Raw genomic sequence first — 18,016 nt, forward strand, 5'->3', positions numbered from 1 at the left:
GACGAGTCTGTGGTCTGATGCTTCTTCACCATGCTCAAAGGCAGTTTCCATAGGAGGTGGGAAGACACACACAGGGTGTCCTGTCGAGGCAGAGGCCCAGCACTGGGGCTTGGAGCTTAAAGCTTAAAGCTTGGACAACAGAAGTGCTGTCTGCCCAGCGTTCTGAAAGAAGAGTGGGGTGGCAAAGTATAGGAGGAGCCATTCTCTATCCAAGTCCCTAAGCCTGGAGCTGTCTTGTGATGGCTCCTCCCCTTCCAGTTTACTCCATACTTAGGGGGTAGGGCCCAGGATTTTGCACCTGGGCATTGAACCATACATTGTTTCTTCGTTCATTCTGACAGCGATACTGCTACATCTCATTGTTCTGGGTCAGTCCATCCCAGAAGTAGCTGTACCTGGTGCAATTTACTTGGGAATCTACTACAGAAAGGTGGTCCTGGGTACAGCAGCACCAAATGAACCATTGTACTGTGGGTGAGAAGGAGGGGTACATTCTGGCCACAGGGCCTGGTTTTGGTTTTGGTTTTTTGGTTTTTTGGTTTTTTAATTTTTTGGGTTGTTTTGTTTTGTTTTGTTTTGTTTGTTTGTTTTTGAGACAGGGTTTCTCTGTATAGCCCTGGCTATCCTGGAACTCACTCTGTAGACCAGGCTGGCCTCAAAGTCAGAAATCTGCCTGCCTCTGACTCCTATGTGCTGGGATTAAAGACATGTGCCACCACTGCCCAGCCCAGGGCCTGGTTTTAAATCTCCGAATACCAGGGAAGATGACTCAGTAAATGCTTTGCTGTCCAAGTGTGAGGACCAGAGTTCAAGTCCCAGACCCACATACAAAGTCAGACAAGGTGGTACACACTTGTAATCCTAGCAAAGGGACAGTGGAGGCAGGAGGATGCCTGGGGCCTGGGGGCCAGCCAGTCTAGCCAAATCAACGAGTACCAGGGTCAGTGAGAGAGAGACCCTGCCTCAAAATATAAGCCTGAGGAATGACAACCATGGTTGATCACTCCCTCTACATGCGCACACACACATGCACACTCACACACACACACACTCATGCATGCGTAAATGAACGCACATCTACATATGTACAAAAGCAACACATACCATGCTAATGTTTACCTATTATAAAGTTTGCTGAGAAACTAAGCAAGGGAAACAGAGGAGGGTCACCCAAAAGTAACTGTGATATGTACAATTCAAGATGGCTGTCGTCGAGGCTGACTGTATACATTATGGACAGATCTCAAGTTATCAGTGGTTCATGGGATGATAAACATGACTGCGTCCCTCTTCTGCTATTGTGAGTAACGTCTGCACATAAGAGAATTCATAGCACCTGCCTAGGAGAAAAGGTGTGGAAGAAAGTCTGATATTACTGGGACACTTCTGTGTGCTGAGCTGTACGGACACCAACTACCAACATAGGTATACAGGCATCGGCATGGCTCTGGGACCAAGGCTGCAGGGGGGGGAAACAAGCCTTGTTCATCTGTATGTTGAGAAGAGCCAGAGATTCCCTTCAGATGACAAGGCAGCAACAGGGAGGCTTGGGCACACACAGCAGAAGTGGCTGGTTTGCTCAGAACAGGGACTGGGGTTAATGGATCCAAGCTGCAATGGGGGGCTGGGGGGCTGGAGCCAAGCTGAGCAGGTGGCAGGCAGCAGAGCTAGGAGAACAGAACAGAGGCTGGCCTGGGGATCAGACAGTGTCAGCAACTTCTCCGTGGCTTTGTGGACAAGACACAGGAGACATGAGAGCCAGCAGAAAGGGCTGCTTCTGATCCATGGCTCCCTGTGACCTGGCCAGTTTTTTTTTTTTTTTTTTTTTCCCAGAAGGGGCAGGTTGTAGCTTTTTCTCTAGGCCAGAATTCCTACATTTCTTAATCTTCTATTGCACAACCTAGGTGTCAGGAAGTCACCGGGATGGGCTCCCCTGTAGGCTGGGCTTCTGGGAAAGCTCAAGCCTGGCTGTGTTTGATCTGTCCACAGTGCTGCAACATCAGCGAAGGCCAGCTCACCCCACGATGTCCAGCAGCCTGAGAAAGGAAAGAGGACAGACAGACAGGCAGGCAAGCAGACAGACAGACAGGCAGGCAGGCAGACACTGAAAGTTCTGGGTCTAGCTTTTTGCCTGGGGCAGGGTCTTGAGAGGGGTCTCATTTTGCCATAGTAAAGAACAATGTTCTATCTTGGAGAGCTATAGGTCCATAATAGTAGAGCAGAATAATAATCTATTGCTGTTGCGCATGCATGAGTGTGTGTGTGTGTGTGTGTGTGTGTGTGTGTGTGTGTGTATGTGCGCCTGCCTTTGTGTTTGGGGGGGCTAGAGGCAAACCTCAGATTTTTTTTTCCTTAGAGCAGTACAATCATATTTCTAAAGACAAAGTCTGTCATTTGGCCTGGAGCTTGTCAGGTAAGCTAGCTGGCTGGCCATTGAGCACCAGGGGTCTGCCCAGCGACATCCCTCCACTACTGGGATTACAGGTGTGTGCCACCATGCCAGGCTTCATTATACAATCTATAGAAGCCAGCTGCATATAGTTCAACCCAAGAAAAGAACCGTACATGTTCACAGAGCAGGACGTGGTTCCCGCTCACTGGCCACATCCCCTGCACCAGTACAAAGTGTGCTATGCTTTCATCTCAGGTGTGTGGCTTGAGAGTTGTGTGCATACTGTGATGAGCTTCCACACAAAGGAATTAGAGTCCATTAGAGGTCAGTCATGTGGAAGTTGCCAAGATCGCCAAGAACTTGTCCCAGCAATCTTTAGTGTGTTTTCTCAGTCCTGACCCACCAGTTCTAATTAGAACCAGCAGTTCTCCTCGTGGCTGCTGCTACAGGAGGCGGAGAGTGATCCTCCTATCTTAGCTGGAACGTCCGTCACTTGCGCTCCACTGCTGTGTGTCTTAACCTTTCTGCACCACTTGTTTCTTTATCCATGTAATGGACGACTATCCTACTTTCTTGAGTTAGTGATGAGCATGTTTTTGCATTTTAGTGCCTTTAAAAGTGGACTCTGGTGTGCGATTAACAAAGCCAGGTCTGGCTTTCTCTTTTTTTCTTTTTGTTACCCCTGTTCATCCAAGTGTGCCGTTGAGCTGAGGGTGACCGTTACTGTCAGTTAGGAACTGATGGGCTCTCCATAACAACCCAGTCAGTGTGGTGATAACAAATGGAGATATAAAGCACAGAGAAGTTAAGTACTTTGCCTAAGCTCACACAGGGACATTTTCCCCTCTCTACTTTCTCACAGACCTTAGCCACTGTGCCAGGGACAAACAGAGAGACAGGAAGGACAGACTTTTAGTTTCTAAGGTGCTTAAGAGTCCCTGGAGGGGGCTGGAGAGATGGCTCAGCAGGTAAGAGCACCAACTGCTCTTCCAAAGGTCATGAGTTCAAATCCCAGCAACCACATGGTGGCTTACAACCACCCGTAATGAGATCTGATGCCCTCTTCTGGTGCATCTGAAGACAGTTACAGTGTACTTACTTATAACAATAAATAAATCTTAAAAAAAAAAAAAAAGAGTCCCTGGAGGGCAGGTACTGGGTGCTAAGTGTCCTTGGAGGAATCACTTGGCCAGCCACATAGGTGGCCAGACCCCAAGAGGCAGCCTAACTGACCATGAAGATAGCAAGAACTACACACCCTTTCTGAGGAAAGGGACAGTATTTCCCTCAACGTTGCCCTTGCCCGCGCAGGCCACCCATTGGAGTCCTGCTCTTGAGCCAGTGGAGACCCATGGATCAGCATTCTAGAGATCTTAATGTTCTAAAGCAAAAGTGTGTAAATAAAGCTGGTATTATAAAGTATATGTTTATTGTCCCAGCAAGCTATACTCCTGTCACATACGTGTAGAAGGCCTAGGTTAGCCCCGTGCCTGCTCTCTGGTTGGCTGCTCAGTCTCTAGGAGTCCCAGTGGGCCCAGGCGAGTTGACTCTGCAGGTTTTCTTATGGTGTCCTTTAACTCTCTGGCTCCTTCAATGTTCCCCCACCCCTCTTCTAAAAGATTCCCAGAGCTCTGCCTAAGGTTTGTGGGTCTCTGCATCTGTTTCCATCAGCTGCTAAGTGAATCTCTCAGGTGACAGCGGTGCTAGGCCTGTGCCTGGAGAGGAGTGATTCTGATGCTTTGATTTAATTGGGAATCTGGGTATACTGATGCTGAAGCTCCTTGTCCCCAATTATTTTTTGATCAATCAATAAAGATGCTAGCGACTAATGGCTGGGAAAAGGGAGACGGGGCGTGACCCTTAGAGTTGTGCAGTCTAAGACAGAGGGGTTGGGGAGGAGATCACCATACTTGAGGGAGAGAGACAGAACAAACTCAGCGCTGCAGGGGAGGTCACCCAAAACGTAGACAGAAAGGGAAAGTGGCCCACGAAAGGGCAGCCCGGAAGCATCTTGGGCAGCAAAGACCAATGGGCATCACAGTAACCAGGCAGCAGCAAAGCTAGAGGTAGATTTGGAAGGTGTTTAGCCAGGAGTACTGGAGGGAAGGGCAAGCTAGCCTGCCACACCCACTTGTCTACTCCAGTTGAATCCAAAATATTGGGGGTAAAAGCCTGATTAAGGATGAGAGGCGATATGGCTCCAAAGGGGAGCTTGTGCCTCCTGGGTATTGAGTCGCTGGCATCTCCTAACTCAGACGTGTTCCAAATTAGTCTTTCCAATCGTCAACACGCCCTCATATTTAGGCATAAAGGTACCCCAAGAAATGATTCGTAAATGGCTAAGATTGGGCATCATTTCCTGGCCAGCACAATGTTTCCAACCTATCCTAATACAATTCCAAGCTGTCCTTAGCTTGGAATTTCTCTCAAGGAATCTGCCTTATCAGACAAGTTTTCCTCAGAGTTAGCAACAGAGGTCAAGCACATTTCTTAGGGCATTCCCACAAAGGTCAAAACCCTTTTTACATACTAGAGAGTAATCGAAGTGCTTCCCTCACTCAAGGACATTAGCTAGAACTGTTAGATCAGAATTTCCTGGTGCTTGCCTCCTGCAAGACCCAGAGAATTAGCAAGAACTGCTAGATTGGAATCTCCTGGTCCTTGCCTCCAGCAGAACCAGAGAATTAGCATAGTAATACCAAAATAGCCCCAGCAGGACAGGCTCCACTGCTCTTCCCCTGCTTCACACCTGGCTACCTGATCCTATGGACCTTGATGTGGGACCTTGATGTGGTGGTCACTTGCCTACGTGACCTCAGTCTTGCACCCCTTGCTGTAACTCTTGCCCGCCTATGTGACTCTTGTCATCTGCCCTGCTTGCTGTATGCTATTTAAGCCTGAATTTCACCTTGTACAAATACATTCAGATTCACCACACCCTTGTGTCTGTCATCCACCGACTTATTGCCCACCTGACCAGAATTCTCGTCCTGTGGAAATTGGGGTCCCCGCAATGAACTCGGTCCGTGGCACTAGCTGAGGGAGGCTTAGAAGTGCCCTGCCACTGAGCCAGCAAGGCATGTTAAAGACAAGCTAACTCGTGTGTGTCTTTCATCTGAGGATCCAAAGAGACCCTGGTGGGTGGCTGATAGTGCGGTCTTCTCAGAAGCATACGTGAGGTAGCTAAAAACTACAAGGTACACCTGTCTGCAAGTATAGGTGGATATCATTAACTGTGCCAGGCTGGGCTTTCTCTCCTGGCATGGGTCTCAAGTTGGGCCAGTCATCGGTTGGGCATTCCCCTCGTTTCTGCTCCCTCTTTATCCATGGACATTTTGTAGAAAGAAAAAATTGTGGGTGCAAGGTTTTGTGGCTGAGTTGGTGTCCCCATCCCTCCATTGGGAGTCTTTCCTGGTTACAGTAGCTGGCCGTTTCAGGACCTCTGATACTATAGGAGCAGGGGCTGACTCTGACTACACTGACTGCCTTTGGATCCGATCCCTTTCCTCCAACTGGGCTGCCTAGTCGAGCCTCAATAAAAGAAAATGATCTAGTCCTACTGCAATTTGATATGCCAAGGCAGGTTGATATCCATTGGAGGACTCCTCTTTTCTGAAGAGAAAGCATGAGGGGATGGGAGGAGAGGAGGGAGGGGAAGCTGTAATCAGGATGTAAAGTGAATGAATGACTGACTGAAAATAAACACAAAATTAGAGTATACGTTTGGAGTATTAATGTCATGGATCATATCTTGTCCTTAAGTTTGGTATAACTAGAAACTATTGACAAGACTAGCATTCAGGTTTTGGTTGCCCTTTGTGTGTCCCCAGCCTGTGTGTGTGACAGCCACGGTCAAGCTGGTTCTCAGCACCTTGCACAGATGCCTGGCCTCAACGCTGGAATGTTTCCACAGCCTACTTTGTAAGAAGATGGACTTTTGTCGTTACTGGAAGCAAGAGGCCAGGACAGAAGCGTCCACTGTGTTTATGCAAAGCAGGAGGAACTGGAGGCCAACTCACTTGCCTCTCTCTCCCCTCTAGGCTCTCTCAAATCTCCTTCCTGCCCTGAAGCTACACTTGTCTCCTTTGACTGTCATGTCTTGACCACAAGGCTCAGATGTGAAGTGTTGGGAGCAACCTTGTTCAAACGTTAACTGCTCTGTTAGCCATAACTGCTTCCTGGCACAAAGTTTCGGCCTCTGTGGGAAAGTACTAGCACAGATGAGAACAACTAGTTACAAATCTTGCTGTTAGGTATCTAGCAACCCATTTTGTTATGAGAATACCTGTTACAGATCTTGCGGTCAGGCACCTAGCAATGAGGACTAACAGCTGCCTCTGTGGGAAAGTACTAGCCCAGTTGGGAACAAATAGCTATAGATCTTGTGGACAGGTGCCTAGCTACTAGCCCAGTTGGGAACAAACAGCTATGGATCTCATGGACAGGTACCTAACAACCTATTCTGTTGTTTTCTTCCTGCTGAAATTTTTACCTAGCCAATATCCTGGTCTTGAGAACACCTGCACTCCCCAGGAGACAAAGTGACCCTACTCCCTCCCCTCACCCCCTACCCTGCTTCTATGAGTATATAATGGGTGGGAAAAATAAAAATTTGTCAGCTTGATCAGACTTCTTGACTTGCTGTCCGTTCGTTGTGTCTCTTGTCCCTTCATTCTCTTCTAGGTGGTCCCCAGTCCCCGTTTGACCATCCCTCAGGTTGGGGCAGTAAAGAATCACTCTCCTATGGCAGCGCTGAGAGATTAGACTACACACTTTGCTACCAGAACCTTCCATAGATATACGAACTTAAATGATATATAACAAATCCTCCAGTGTGTGCAAGTGTGTGTATGTGTATGTGTGTGTGTGTGTGTGTGTGTGCGCCTGTGTGTGTGTAAGAGAGAGAACAGAGACAGAGATAGGCACAAACACAGAGATCATGATTTCTGGTGCATTGCTAAATTGGGACAGAATATATCATTTGGACTCCTCATGGTTATGCTTTTTCTCCTCTGAGAGGAGATAAACTTTCTTACATCTAAATAAATAGAACAAAACACACACCTTTTGGGTCTCTAGCTCAGCCAGTTCTCTAGGCTCCAAACAGCACACTCCACTGCAGGGCGCTCTCAGGACCATCTGTGGCCCCTTTCTTTTGCCCCAGATGGTCACTGTCACTGGTTTGATTAATATCATTACAGATTAGTCTGGACTCTTGTAGAATGCCCTAGAAACGGGCTCATCCAATCCCACCTCTGGGCTATCTGCTGGCAATTACGTTGTTGAGCTTCATTTGTACTGTCAAATCTATCAGTCCTTCATTTCTCTCTGTTGCTAAGCAATGGCGTTCTTGCATGAAATGTCACAATCCATTTCTCATCTTCCTGGTGGTAAGCACTTAACAGATTGAGTTTGGGGTTACTTTGAATAATGCCACTAGAAATATTTACACACACGATATTGGAGGTGACTCATGTCCTGCTTTGTTTTATTTTCTGTTGGTAGAGTAATTTTAAAAGGCAATATGTTGCTCTGACACTCATCATGAGGAGAAACATACTATACAAAATGCCACAGGTTAAAGAAAGGTTCTCATGAAATTAGAATACAGAATGACAACTTGTATATCATTAAAAAACTTAAGTCTGACTACACTGAAACATGAAGACTTGGGGAGGACACAGGAAATAGATTACAATACAAAACTGCGAGTGTGTTCTAATACTTTTGCTGCTGTTGAAGTTTTGAAACAGCTCGCTGTGTAATCTCAAGCTCCCAGCAATGACTCCGTGCCTCAGCAGGAGTCACCATGCCTGTCCCTAATAATACTTTTAAAGAGTGTTCATTCATATATCAAGCCATGACAAAAATCCCAGGCTATATCAGGCAGGGACTAGAACCAGATATTTACCGGATGCTGGGCATAGACCCTGGATTGGGCACACACTACCAGAGGCAGCCCCTTTCCTGCTGTAGATACTGGGAGCTTTGCTGGACTAGATGTTCAACTCAGATTCACCCCTTGGTTGGGCACTTGGCTGGCTGGGTAGGGGTCCCCAGGAGCATCACACTCATTTAGAAACTAATCCATCTATGTTCTTGGCCCTCAACTTGACCCCCTAAGTGTCTTCTAAGTTCACTACGAACCCTGACCTGGGACCTCTTCACACCCTTGGGGGTTGATTAATGTGTAGGTCTCATTCCTGCTAGGCAGCTCCATGGGATAGGAGAGGGATGGGACCGCTGGCTGGGACCTAAGTATCATCAGGCTAGCCCTGTACCCACCTTGGCCATGAATCAGCCACTCTGGTGAAGGGCAGGAGCCTGTGTTGGGGCTGGCGGGCCATAGGAGCCACACAAAGCTGGCTTGAAGAAACATTTTGCGCAAGACATTTCCCAAGTGCTGCCGAGATTGTGCCACAGCTCTGCACCCGCTGGCTGCACTCCCATGCCCTTCCCACAACCTGTTATAAAAGCCACTGCGCCCTCCAGCCACCAGTTAGCACTTCCCCAGTCTGGTGCCTCTGAGTGTCCTCAGCATGGCATTGCACATGGTTCTTGTCGTGTTGAGCCTCCTGCCGCTGCTGGAAGCTCAGAACCCTGAACACGCCAACATCACCATAGGCACACCTATCACCAATGAGACCCTGACCTGGGTGAGTGCCTGCCTGGGACCTGGGCCTGAGCACTGTAGGTGGCTTTCCCTTCCCTGACGTCTGTGTTTATCTCTGGGCTCCTGGTACTGCCCTTCCCTCTCCTGGAGACTCTGGTGGCATCCCCCTGCCTCTAAACCCAGAAGTATCACTCTGAGGTCCCACAGCAGGGGACAGAGCAGCAGAATGGCTGATTTTTGAGTTGCCCATGGGATCCTGGCCTGGAGCTTCAGTCTTCCTATGCATGGCTCAGAAGCCCTCGCTTGCCTGCCCCTCATCACGGCTGACTGACGAGGTCCATACTCCAAGCCCTGCTCATCTGTGTGCCTGCTTCTCCCCAGCTCTCCGGCAAATGGTTTTTCGTGGGCGCGGCTTTCCGAAACCCAGAGTACAAGCAGGCAACTCAAACGACGGAGACTGAATTTTTTTACCTTACCCCCAACTTGACAAACGACACGATAGAGCTTCAGGAGTCTCTGACCATGTGAGTCCTTGCAACAGTCAGTCCACCCTGGCCCTGGACTTCATTCCTGGATGCCTAGAGACCTGAGCAAACTGCCTCTGCCTGGCCTCCTCACCCTGTCCCTTCAGGAATGGGGACAGCTGTCTTGTCTACTTGCCTCTTGCCCACTTCCCACCCCGGGCTGGTCAGATCACCTCCCTCTCAGTTGCCAACTTTCTCTTTGCTTTCTAGAGATGACCAGTGTGTCTATAACTCCACCCATCTGGGATTCCAGAGAGAGAATGGGACCCTCTCCAAGTATGGTGAGGGTGTGAACTCACCGCTTTCTGGGAGGATATTTCAAGGGTCTGAGGGGGAAGCAGAAGAGGGTGGTTAGGTCACTCTTTGAGGCTTGTAAGTGGAAACAGATTTCAAACCAGAGTCTAGCTCCCAGGCCAGCCTTGCTCTAACCATTCTTTACGATCCTTTGTGAGTTCAGTGGGAACCCATGGGTTGGGAAGCCAAGTGACTTCAGCCACACCCCATGTCACCAGGGACAGCACTTAGGAAGGCAACCAAATGCTGGTGGGCCAGATCAGACACTCCTTAGCTTTTAATTGTCCCTGAGGGGATGTTTTAATGTTTAAGAGGAAGTTTGAACTGTACCCCACCACCCCACCTCCAAGCCCCCTTTCCACAGCCCCAGCCATTCCGTACCTATGAAGAATGAGAAGCGAGGCTTGCATCCAACAGAGGCTGAGCGCATGGCAGCCTCAGGGAGCCCCAGGCACTTGCCCATAGCTATGTGCTTCCTTGCTTTGGGAATGGGGACCACAGTATCAGTCTAGTGACTCACAAAGCCTTTCCTCCTACAGTAGGAGGAGTACAAATCTTTGCCCACTTGATAGTGCTGAAGAAACATGGGGCTTTCATGCTTGCCTTTGACCTGAAGGATGAGAAGAAACGGGGGCTGTCCCTCTACAGTAAGCCCCTCACAGCCCTGGTCCCAGCTCCACTGGGCCTTATCCTTGGTCGCCTACCCACATCCCACATCCCTACCTGGCTTCCCATCTGCTGGACCCTTACCCAGCACACCCCTGCCCCCTTCTCCTTTGCAGCTAAAAAGCCAGATGTTCCTCCGGAGCTTCGGGAAGTATTCCAGAAGGCTGTCAAACATGTGGGCATGGATGAATCAGAAATCATATTTGTTGACTTGAAAAAGGTAAGTGAAGAGGCTGCATGAAACCGCCCTGGCAGGGGTCCAATTTTCAGTGACCCTAGAGGCTCAGAGAGGGCAAGCTTCTGGTTAAGGGAGCACAGCAAGGTGGGCATCTTGCTGTTGAGAACTCTCCTGCTTACTGTGACAGCTGAGAGTCGCAGAGATCATAGATGGGCAGTGAGCCTGAGGTGGGTGAGGTTAAGTAGGAGATCCTGGAAAGACTGTGGAGGATAAGAGGCAAGACCGGGAGGGGTGACTGGTGCCAGGGTCCCAGGTTTCTCCCTGCCCTTCATTTGCACTACCTAGACAAGCAGGAGAGGTGATTGAAGACTTCCACGCCACGCCAACTCCAGCAAGCCCAATGGCTTTGATAGGCAGGGATGACCCACACGGAATTGTCTTGGTGTTCTGTCTAAACTTGTGCTGAGGGAGAAGCCTCCTCAGGTTTGGCTTTCACCCAGGCAAGGCCACAGGATCAACCAATCAGTTTGCACTTAGTTCGAGACACTCAATACTTTTGTGACTCCATTCTCTGGTCACCTGAGCCTTTCCTGGCATCACCAGCCTCTGGGTTCCGCGGGGGGCAGGTGCTTGCATACAGACATTGCCTTTGAGCAGTTTCATGGCCTGCCTTCCCCAGCCCCCAACCAGTGGGGCCAGTAGGCTCACCCTGCACCTGTGGACAGAAGTCTTCAGAAAATGCTGGCCATTTGGGGGACTCTGCTCCCATTCCATAGGGTGAATAAGATGAGGAACGACTTGCCTTAGACTAGTGGTTCTCAAAAGGATGGGTCACAACCCCATATGTCAGATACTTAGGATTTATAACAGTAGCAAAATTAGTTATGAAGTAGCAATGAAAACATGATTGGGGGTTGAGAACCACTGTTCTGACACTCCAGTGGAGCCTTGGTGGTAGATATAGCTAACACTACCCTGCCCTTTCTGGTCAAACACTGTCCTTCCCCCACTGCCTTAGAAATACATTCATTGCTAGTGTGTGTGTGTATGAGAGAGAGAGAGAGAGAGAGAGAGAGAGAGAGAGAGAGAGAGAGAGAGAGAGAGAGAGAGAGAGAGAGAGAGAGAGAGAGCCTGTGTGTTCATGCACAAGCATGAACATAAGACGTGTGTGGGTGTCAGAGGACAACTGTGGGCTCTGGGGATTAGCTTCAAGCTGACCTCCAGGCTTACCTACCATGACAGGTTTTTTGTTTGTTTGTTTGTTTGTTTGTTCTGCTCTGTTCTGTTTTGTTTTGTTTTTGCATCTCACCCTGCAGCCCAGGCTAACCTGCAACTCATAGCAATCCTCCTGCCTCACAATCCCCCAACCCAGTCACTCTGCTCTCTTCCCTGATATCTTCTAGGATAAGTGCAGTCAGCCGCAGAAGCAGCAGCTTGAGCTGGAGAAGGAGAGCAAGAAGGGTCCTTAGGAAGGCCAGGCATAGGCTCAGCTCTCTGGACTCCGTGGGCAGTCCACATGCCCACCCCACCCCACCCCACCCCACCCTCCTCCGGTGCACTTGATTCTGTCTTCCCAACAATAAAGGTTTGGTGAAACAGTCAATATCATTTCTTTGCTCCCTTCCTTTTCCTCCCTCTGTCCCTCCCTTCCTGGAGAGGCCTGAATGGAGCCTTAGCTAAGTCCAATAAGTCCCGCCCAGGGAATCTGAGAGGGCTTCCTGGAAGGGGCATCTGAGTCAGGATCGAAGGAAGTGATAGAACTTGATGCTCTTTCTATAACTCCCCCAAGCCCTATGGGGCACATTTGGGGAAGACAAGACAGGAGACCCAAACAGCAGTGAGTGGGGGTGGGGAACCCGGGTGTGCAGCTCCTGTCACAGCTGGCCAGCTGACATCTATTTCACAATTATGACTGGAGTTCCTGAGGCACAATCCACTCAATGGCAAACACAGGGTCTGAGATAATCTTTGCACTTGCCTGGAGTTAGGGGATGTGCGTCTGTGAGGACATTTCCAGAGAGAGAGCCACTCACCCTGACTGTAGGGCAACGCCATTCCTCGAGCTGGGGTCCCCCACTTAACGAAAAGGAGGAAGCAAGCTGAGCACCCACAGTTCATCTCTGTCTGCCAAGCTTATGGCTGTCCCGACTGGATGCAGTGTGACATGGTGGACTGTGTCCCTCCTCACCCACGAGCCCCCCCTTCATTAGCTTTCGCCAACTACTTTGTCACAGAAAGGGGAAAAGCACCTGATGTGGAGTCCCGCTCCGCCTGTCAATGCACTGGGGGCAGAGTGAATCACAAAGGCTGCCACACGCATGCTCAGAGTCAAGCTGGCCACAGGCACAGGGTGCTATCTGCTCTAGAAAGAGAGGCTGGCCCGGGGCTTTGTCAGACACTTCCTGTCGAGGGTCTCCCACCATTTCTGGCCTGGGGGTTCATGACAGGCCTTGCTCATCTGGCCTCTCCAGGCCAAGGACAGGAGAAGCACGAGAAATAGACATCACCAGAAGGGTGGGCAGATTTTGGAATAATATGCAACAAGTACTCTGGTGGAGACCTTAGCCGGGCATCCAGTTCCCGGGCCGCATCCTCATCTTTAGAAACCACAGGCTCCCGGTACACAGCACAGTCACAGGTAACTTTGGGGGGCTTTCTTTTTCCTTTCTTAAGTTCATTATTTATTTTCCTTCATTTGCTTTTATAACAAAAATAGATTTTTTAAAATGCCTCAAATATATAAACAATCTGCGATAACACACACACACACACACACACACACACACATCCCAGAAATGTTGAGGTCACTCTGCTATGGGACGGGGAAAGGGGTGCAGGCCTGGTCTCTCAGCCTCAGGCCAGAGCCTGGCAGGTAGCTTGGTCCTCTAGTGGATGCTAACAAAATCCAAAGACATAGTGGGGCAGTCTGAGGCTGCTGGGTGCTTCCTGGCCCTACATGAGCAGCTTCTACTCTGTGGGCTCATGGGAAAAACTTCTGTCACCACAGAAGAGCTGGGCATGTGTCATCTGAGGCCTCTGTCTCAAGACATTTAGGGGTCCTCAAGTACTACTCCTGCCCACTAGTTACTAGGAACAAAATCCCTAACTAGTTCTCCTTAACAATGCCTGCCTCAGAGTGGCTATTACAAGCAGTGACCAAAATGCTTCAGAGACCCCAGCCTTTCTTGTCCTCTCTGGCCTTCTGAGATGGGTCCAAGCTCAAGTTAGCTCCCCAGTGTAAAGTCAGAACCATATTATTAGCTGCAGGAGCACATGGGCAGGAGGGGGACAAAGAGGAGAGTCTCAGAGGCTCTGACTCGACAGAGGGAACTATGGTCACTACACCTGTTAGACAGAGCCGCCCCCCCCCCCAACACTCATCCACTCCTGACCAGTCCAATGTCTATTTTAAATACACCACGTGGACCAGACCGGTGGCACTCCTGGGGAGAGAGGGACATGACATCTTCCAGCCGTCAGTGGTACCAGGAGACTGTTGACTAGGAAACACCAGCAACTGCCTGCCTACTTAGTCTCAGAGTCTCCAGGGAGTCAGAAAAGGCAGGAGCCTCGAAGGCTACGGGCGTGGCGCAGGTCCGCAGACAGGGAGCGGCTCAGCTGGCGGGTGGTGGAGCGAACGTTCTCAGCGGCCTGTGCGGCCTCTCTGAGTGCAGCCTGCAGCTCCTCCAGGTCATTCAGACCCAGTTGGACAGAGTGCCGGGTTCTCCGAGGTCCCTGAGCAGGCTGTGGGGAAGCTGTCTGGGCTGAGGTAGGCGCTGGGGTTGCATAGTACCTGGGGAGAGAAAGGAGGAACATATGATATGGCAAGAGTCAGTCACAGCCACCGGCCGTGGGTTCCATGTCTACTGTACTACCTGCTCTGTTTCCTCTCCTGTCCAAGGCCCGTGTGAAGAAACAAACTTGGAGGGATGAAGGAGAGTATATGCGGGAGTGCTTGCCCTGGAGCAGCTGTAGGCACAACTAGTTCACACCACCCTCTGACATGGCAATCACCGAGTGGCAGGTGCTGATGGAAGGCGCCAAAGTGAATGATGGGGCTTCCTAGAGATGGCAGAGCAGCTCACACTCCCTCCTTGAGGGAGAACCTGGGCTCACTGTGGCTTCCGTATGTGCAGCTCATAGGAGGGCCAGCTTGGCCTCTGAGTTCCAAGCTTTCCAGGGCAGATGCTGAAGGCACTGGGTGACAGAGCCTCATTCAGCTGCGGGGCTGCATCTGGCCAGCAGATGGCAGCACAGCACCACTGCAATTTCTAGTTCAACCTTGGATGGGGCCAAGCTCAGTCCTGCTGTCTAGATGGGAGAAACCTGAGGTATGGTTTGTTCTAACAACATCTGAAGCCCTAAGGCTATTGGTCACCCTTGATGACGCGCTGGCAACATCATCTCGAGCATCCGTTTCTCAGAAGAAGAGAGAAGCCAGCGAGCCAAAGGGATCAGCCCAAAGTCATTCTCCAAGTGCCGGCCACTTAATTGTCCCTTCCTTGGGGCCACCACACCCTGGTGAGCTCTTCCCCAGGCACAGACTGTAAAGGTTTCCCTTGAGAACAGTAGAGAAGCCTGAGGCTCCCATAGGGCTGCTAAAAGGCACCAAAACATCTCTGCCCAAGGACAGGAAACATGGGCAGGCGTCCTTACCATGGGAGCCAGGGTCCGGACATGAAGCAAGACTGCCACTAAGGACCCACCAAGACTCAAGCAAGAAGGCAGAGGAAAATGCACCTCAGGCCTGGCCCCTCATGCCTGCCGGTGCCTTGGGCTTCTCTTCTGCTGGCATCAGCTGCCACAGAGACAACTATCACCCCGTTAACCTACAGAGGCGGACTGTCTATTGGTAGCATTGCTACCCAAAAGACCCACTTCACAGTGGAGGAAACTGAGGCTTAGAAGTAGCAGTGGTGACAGTTAAGACTAGAAAGGAGTTCGGGGAAACGGCTAAGGTTCCATTTAGTCAGTCATGACATTTCCTGGAGTCACAATTCCGATGACACAAATACCCAAGTAGGTTCTTGACAGTATCTCGCTTAACCCTCACACATCAGGACCTGGCAGAGCCACTCCCCCATTGAACAGACTGAGAAAGTGAGGCTTAAAGAAGCAGTCCCCTGCCTCAGCCGCAGCAGTCAGAGAGAGGTGATTCTTGTACAGCCCATCCCTGGAACGTCACCAGGCTACCATGCCCACTTTCCACCTCTTGGTAGGTGGTGCCCAAGCCCAAATCCACCTAGCTGGTGCCCGCTCCATGCCAAAGTCACAGAGGCAGGGCAACATGGAGCAGCTGCCCCAGCCAAGAGGAACCCAAGTTGCCAATGAAATGTAGGGGATCCTGGATGGTGCCCCAGAATAGAAAGGGCATCAGACCTTAAACAAGCATGCTAGAGGAAGACAGCCAGCTTCAGTTAATAAAGCACTCGAGTTGGTTTTCTTGTAGTGACATGGGAATAGGCTGTGGGGGAGAGGTAGTGCATGAGAGAACTGTGTACTATACACTCAGTTCTCCTAAATCTAAAACCATTCCACTAATGAGAGTCGATTGAAAACAGGGAGATAAAATAGGAACTACGCTTACTTTATACAGACATGCACACATACATACACACATGTGCACATACATATACACATGCACACATACATACATATATACATGTGCACATGCATACACACATGCATACACACATACACACATGCACACATACACACATGCACAATACATACATACACACATGTGCACATACACATATACACACATGCACAATACATACATACACACATGTGCACATACACACACGCACACATACACACATGTGCACATGCATACACACATGCACACCTACATACACATATGCGCACATACATACATACATACACATACATATATACATACACACATGCATACATATATACATACATACATACATACCTTCTATGTACGTATAAGGCTTAGTTATTTATGTATGTATATAGGCTTACTCACTAGGAGAGAGATGGCTTAGGGTTCTAGGTCCTCAGGAAGCTGTAACTCCAGAGACAGGGACCTCTTGCTAGTCTAGTTTCCCACCGGGTTCCCAAGCACTCAGCATTCTGCCCCAACGGAGTTTGTTGAATGACTACAAGAATGTCAGGCTTATATTCCATTTTCCATGTGGATACATTACAGGAAGGCACTACCATTGGCTCACAGCCCCCTGGCATGATGTAAGAATGCTGATTTTTTCAGGGACTCAGATAGCATGGGGCAGCTGGAAGGGAAGACTCACACAGTGGATAGTGGATAAGGCATAATGGGAGCTGAGATGTAGGCCAAGGCTGGTGGGGCTGGGGCTGGGGGTGTGGCAGCCAGGTACCAGAGTCCAGGGGGCATTCGTACTGGTGAGCCCGTCTGCCTGTTCTTCCGTTTGAGGCTCGGGGTAGAAGATGCAGGTTTTTTGGTGGTATTTTTCTCTGTAAGGGAAGGAAGGACACAGAGACGTTGTGTGAGGACATGGGCAGATGCAACCAAGCACAGTGGGTCAGCCAGCCGCCCCTCCACTTGATGCTGATGGGCAGTGGAGGACAACCCTAGGGAAGGCATCCCTCTGGGATGTTGCTCCTCTGTTCCATTTATTTTGCTTGAGCAGAGCTTACAGCATCCCCAAGGTCTGGCCAAGCACATGACTGAAGGAAGATGCTTAGCGCTCATTCCTACCAGAGGGGCCTGAGCTGGAGCCATTTGTTTCTGCAGAGGACTTGACTTTACCACACAGGGAACAGCGGAGGGTGTCAGCAGCAGATGATCCCGGTGGCTCTCTAGAGACGGCACTGCCTGGAAGGGAAGAGAGAGAGGGAGGGGGGGTCTGCAGACAATGATTGGCATTTCTGTTATAGGACCTGGGTCCCCTGCAGAGACCACCCAGGCTGCCTGCCGGAGGACACTGTGAGCAGTAACCATGATGATATAAACAGGCACTGACCACATGCTAGCCACTGATGACTGTATGTGTCACTCCACAGATCCTAGCAGCTCTGCCCGGCTCCCCTCTACAGTTGAGGAAACAGAGGCTCCACAAGGCAGTACTCTGCCAAGGGAAAGCCCAGGCCCTCCAGATGACAAGCCTATTTTTGCCTTTGAGACAGCCTCAGTGTGCACATGGGAGCCCAGAACAGGGAAGCCAGGGTCAGTGGAGGGTCAAAGGAACAACAGGGATCATGGGAACACTTGCTGCAGATATCCAGTGTGGCCCCTGTTAGCATTCTGTATAAACTCCACCCCCACATACACCTGGCAGCAGCCAGGTAAGCTCCTCCCCATGGTTACCTGGCAACGGCCAGGCCAACCTGGCCCTATAAAAGGG

General features: G+C 50.1%; 2 protein-coding genes across 6 annotated transcripts in view; one reads left to right on the plus strand and one right to left on the minus strand.

Annotated features, from left to right (window-relative positions):
• Window positions 1–8,931: 8,931 nt before the first annotated feature.
• Orm1 (orosomucoid 1) lies at window positions 8,932–12,199 on the plus strand. Its single transcript, XM_031377632.1, has 6 exons — window positions 8,932–9,048; window positions 9,387–9,529; window positions 9,740–9,810; window positions 10,363–10,470; window positions 10,606–10,709; window positions 12,071–12,199. Exons 1-6 carry the CDS (start codon window positions 8,932–8,934, stop codon window positions 12,134–12,136), a joined length of 609 nt encoding a protein of 202 aa, XP_031233492.1. The 3' UTR covers window positions 12,137–12,199.
• Window positions 12,200–13,660: 1,461 nt separating this feature from the next.
• Akna (AT-hook transcription factor) overlaps window positions 13,661–18,016 on the minus strand; it is a 48,313-nt gene continuing 43,957 nt past the window's right edge. For 2 of the 5 annotated variants that reach the window (XM_031377629.1, XM_031377628.1), the window contains exons 20-22: window positions 17,371–17,487; window positions 16,943–17,126; window positions 13,746–14,460 (exon numbers count right to left, since the gene is read on the minus strand). In XM_031377629.1, the coding sequence (XP_031233489.1) occupies window positions 14,220–14,460; window positions 16,943–17,126; window positions 17,371–17,487 (542 nt within the window). In that variant the 3' untranslated portion in view covers window positions 13,746–14,219. Of the gene's footprint in view, window positions 14,461–16,942; window positions 17,127–17,370; window positions 17,488–18,016 lie in introns of all 5 variants that reach the window. The other 3 variants (XM_031377630.1, XM_031377627.1, XM_031377631.1) reach the window with 2 other exon arrangements.

This window comes from Mastomys coucha, unplaced genomic scaffold, assembly GCF_008632895.1.
Source record: "Mastomys coucha isolate ucsf_1 unplaced genomic scaffold, UCSF_Mcou_1 pScaffold18, whole genome shotgun sequence".
Lineage (NCBI taxonomy): Eukaryota > Metazoa > Chordata > Mammalia > Rodentia > Muridae > Mastomys > Mastomys coucha.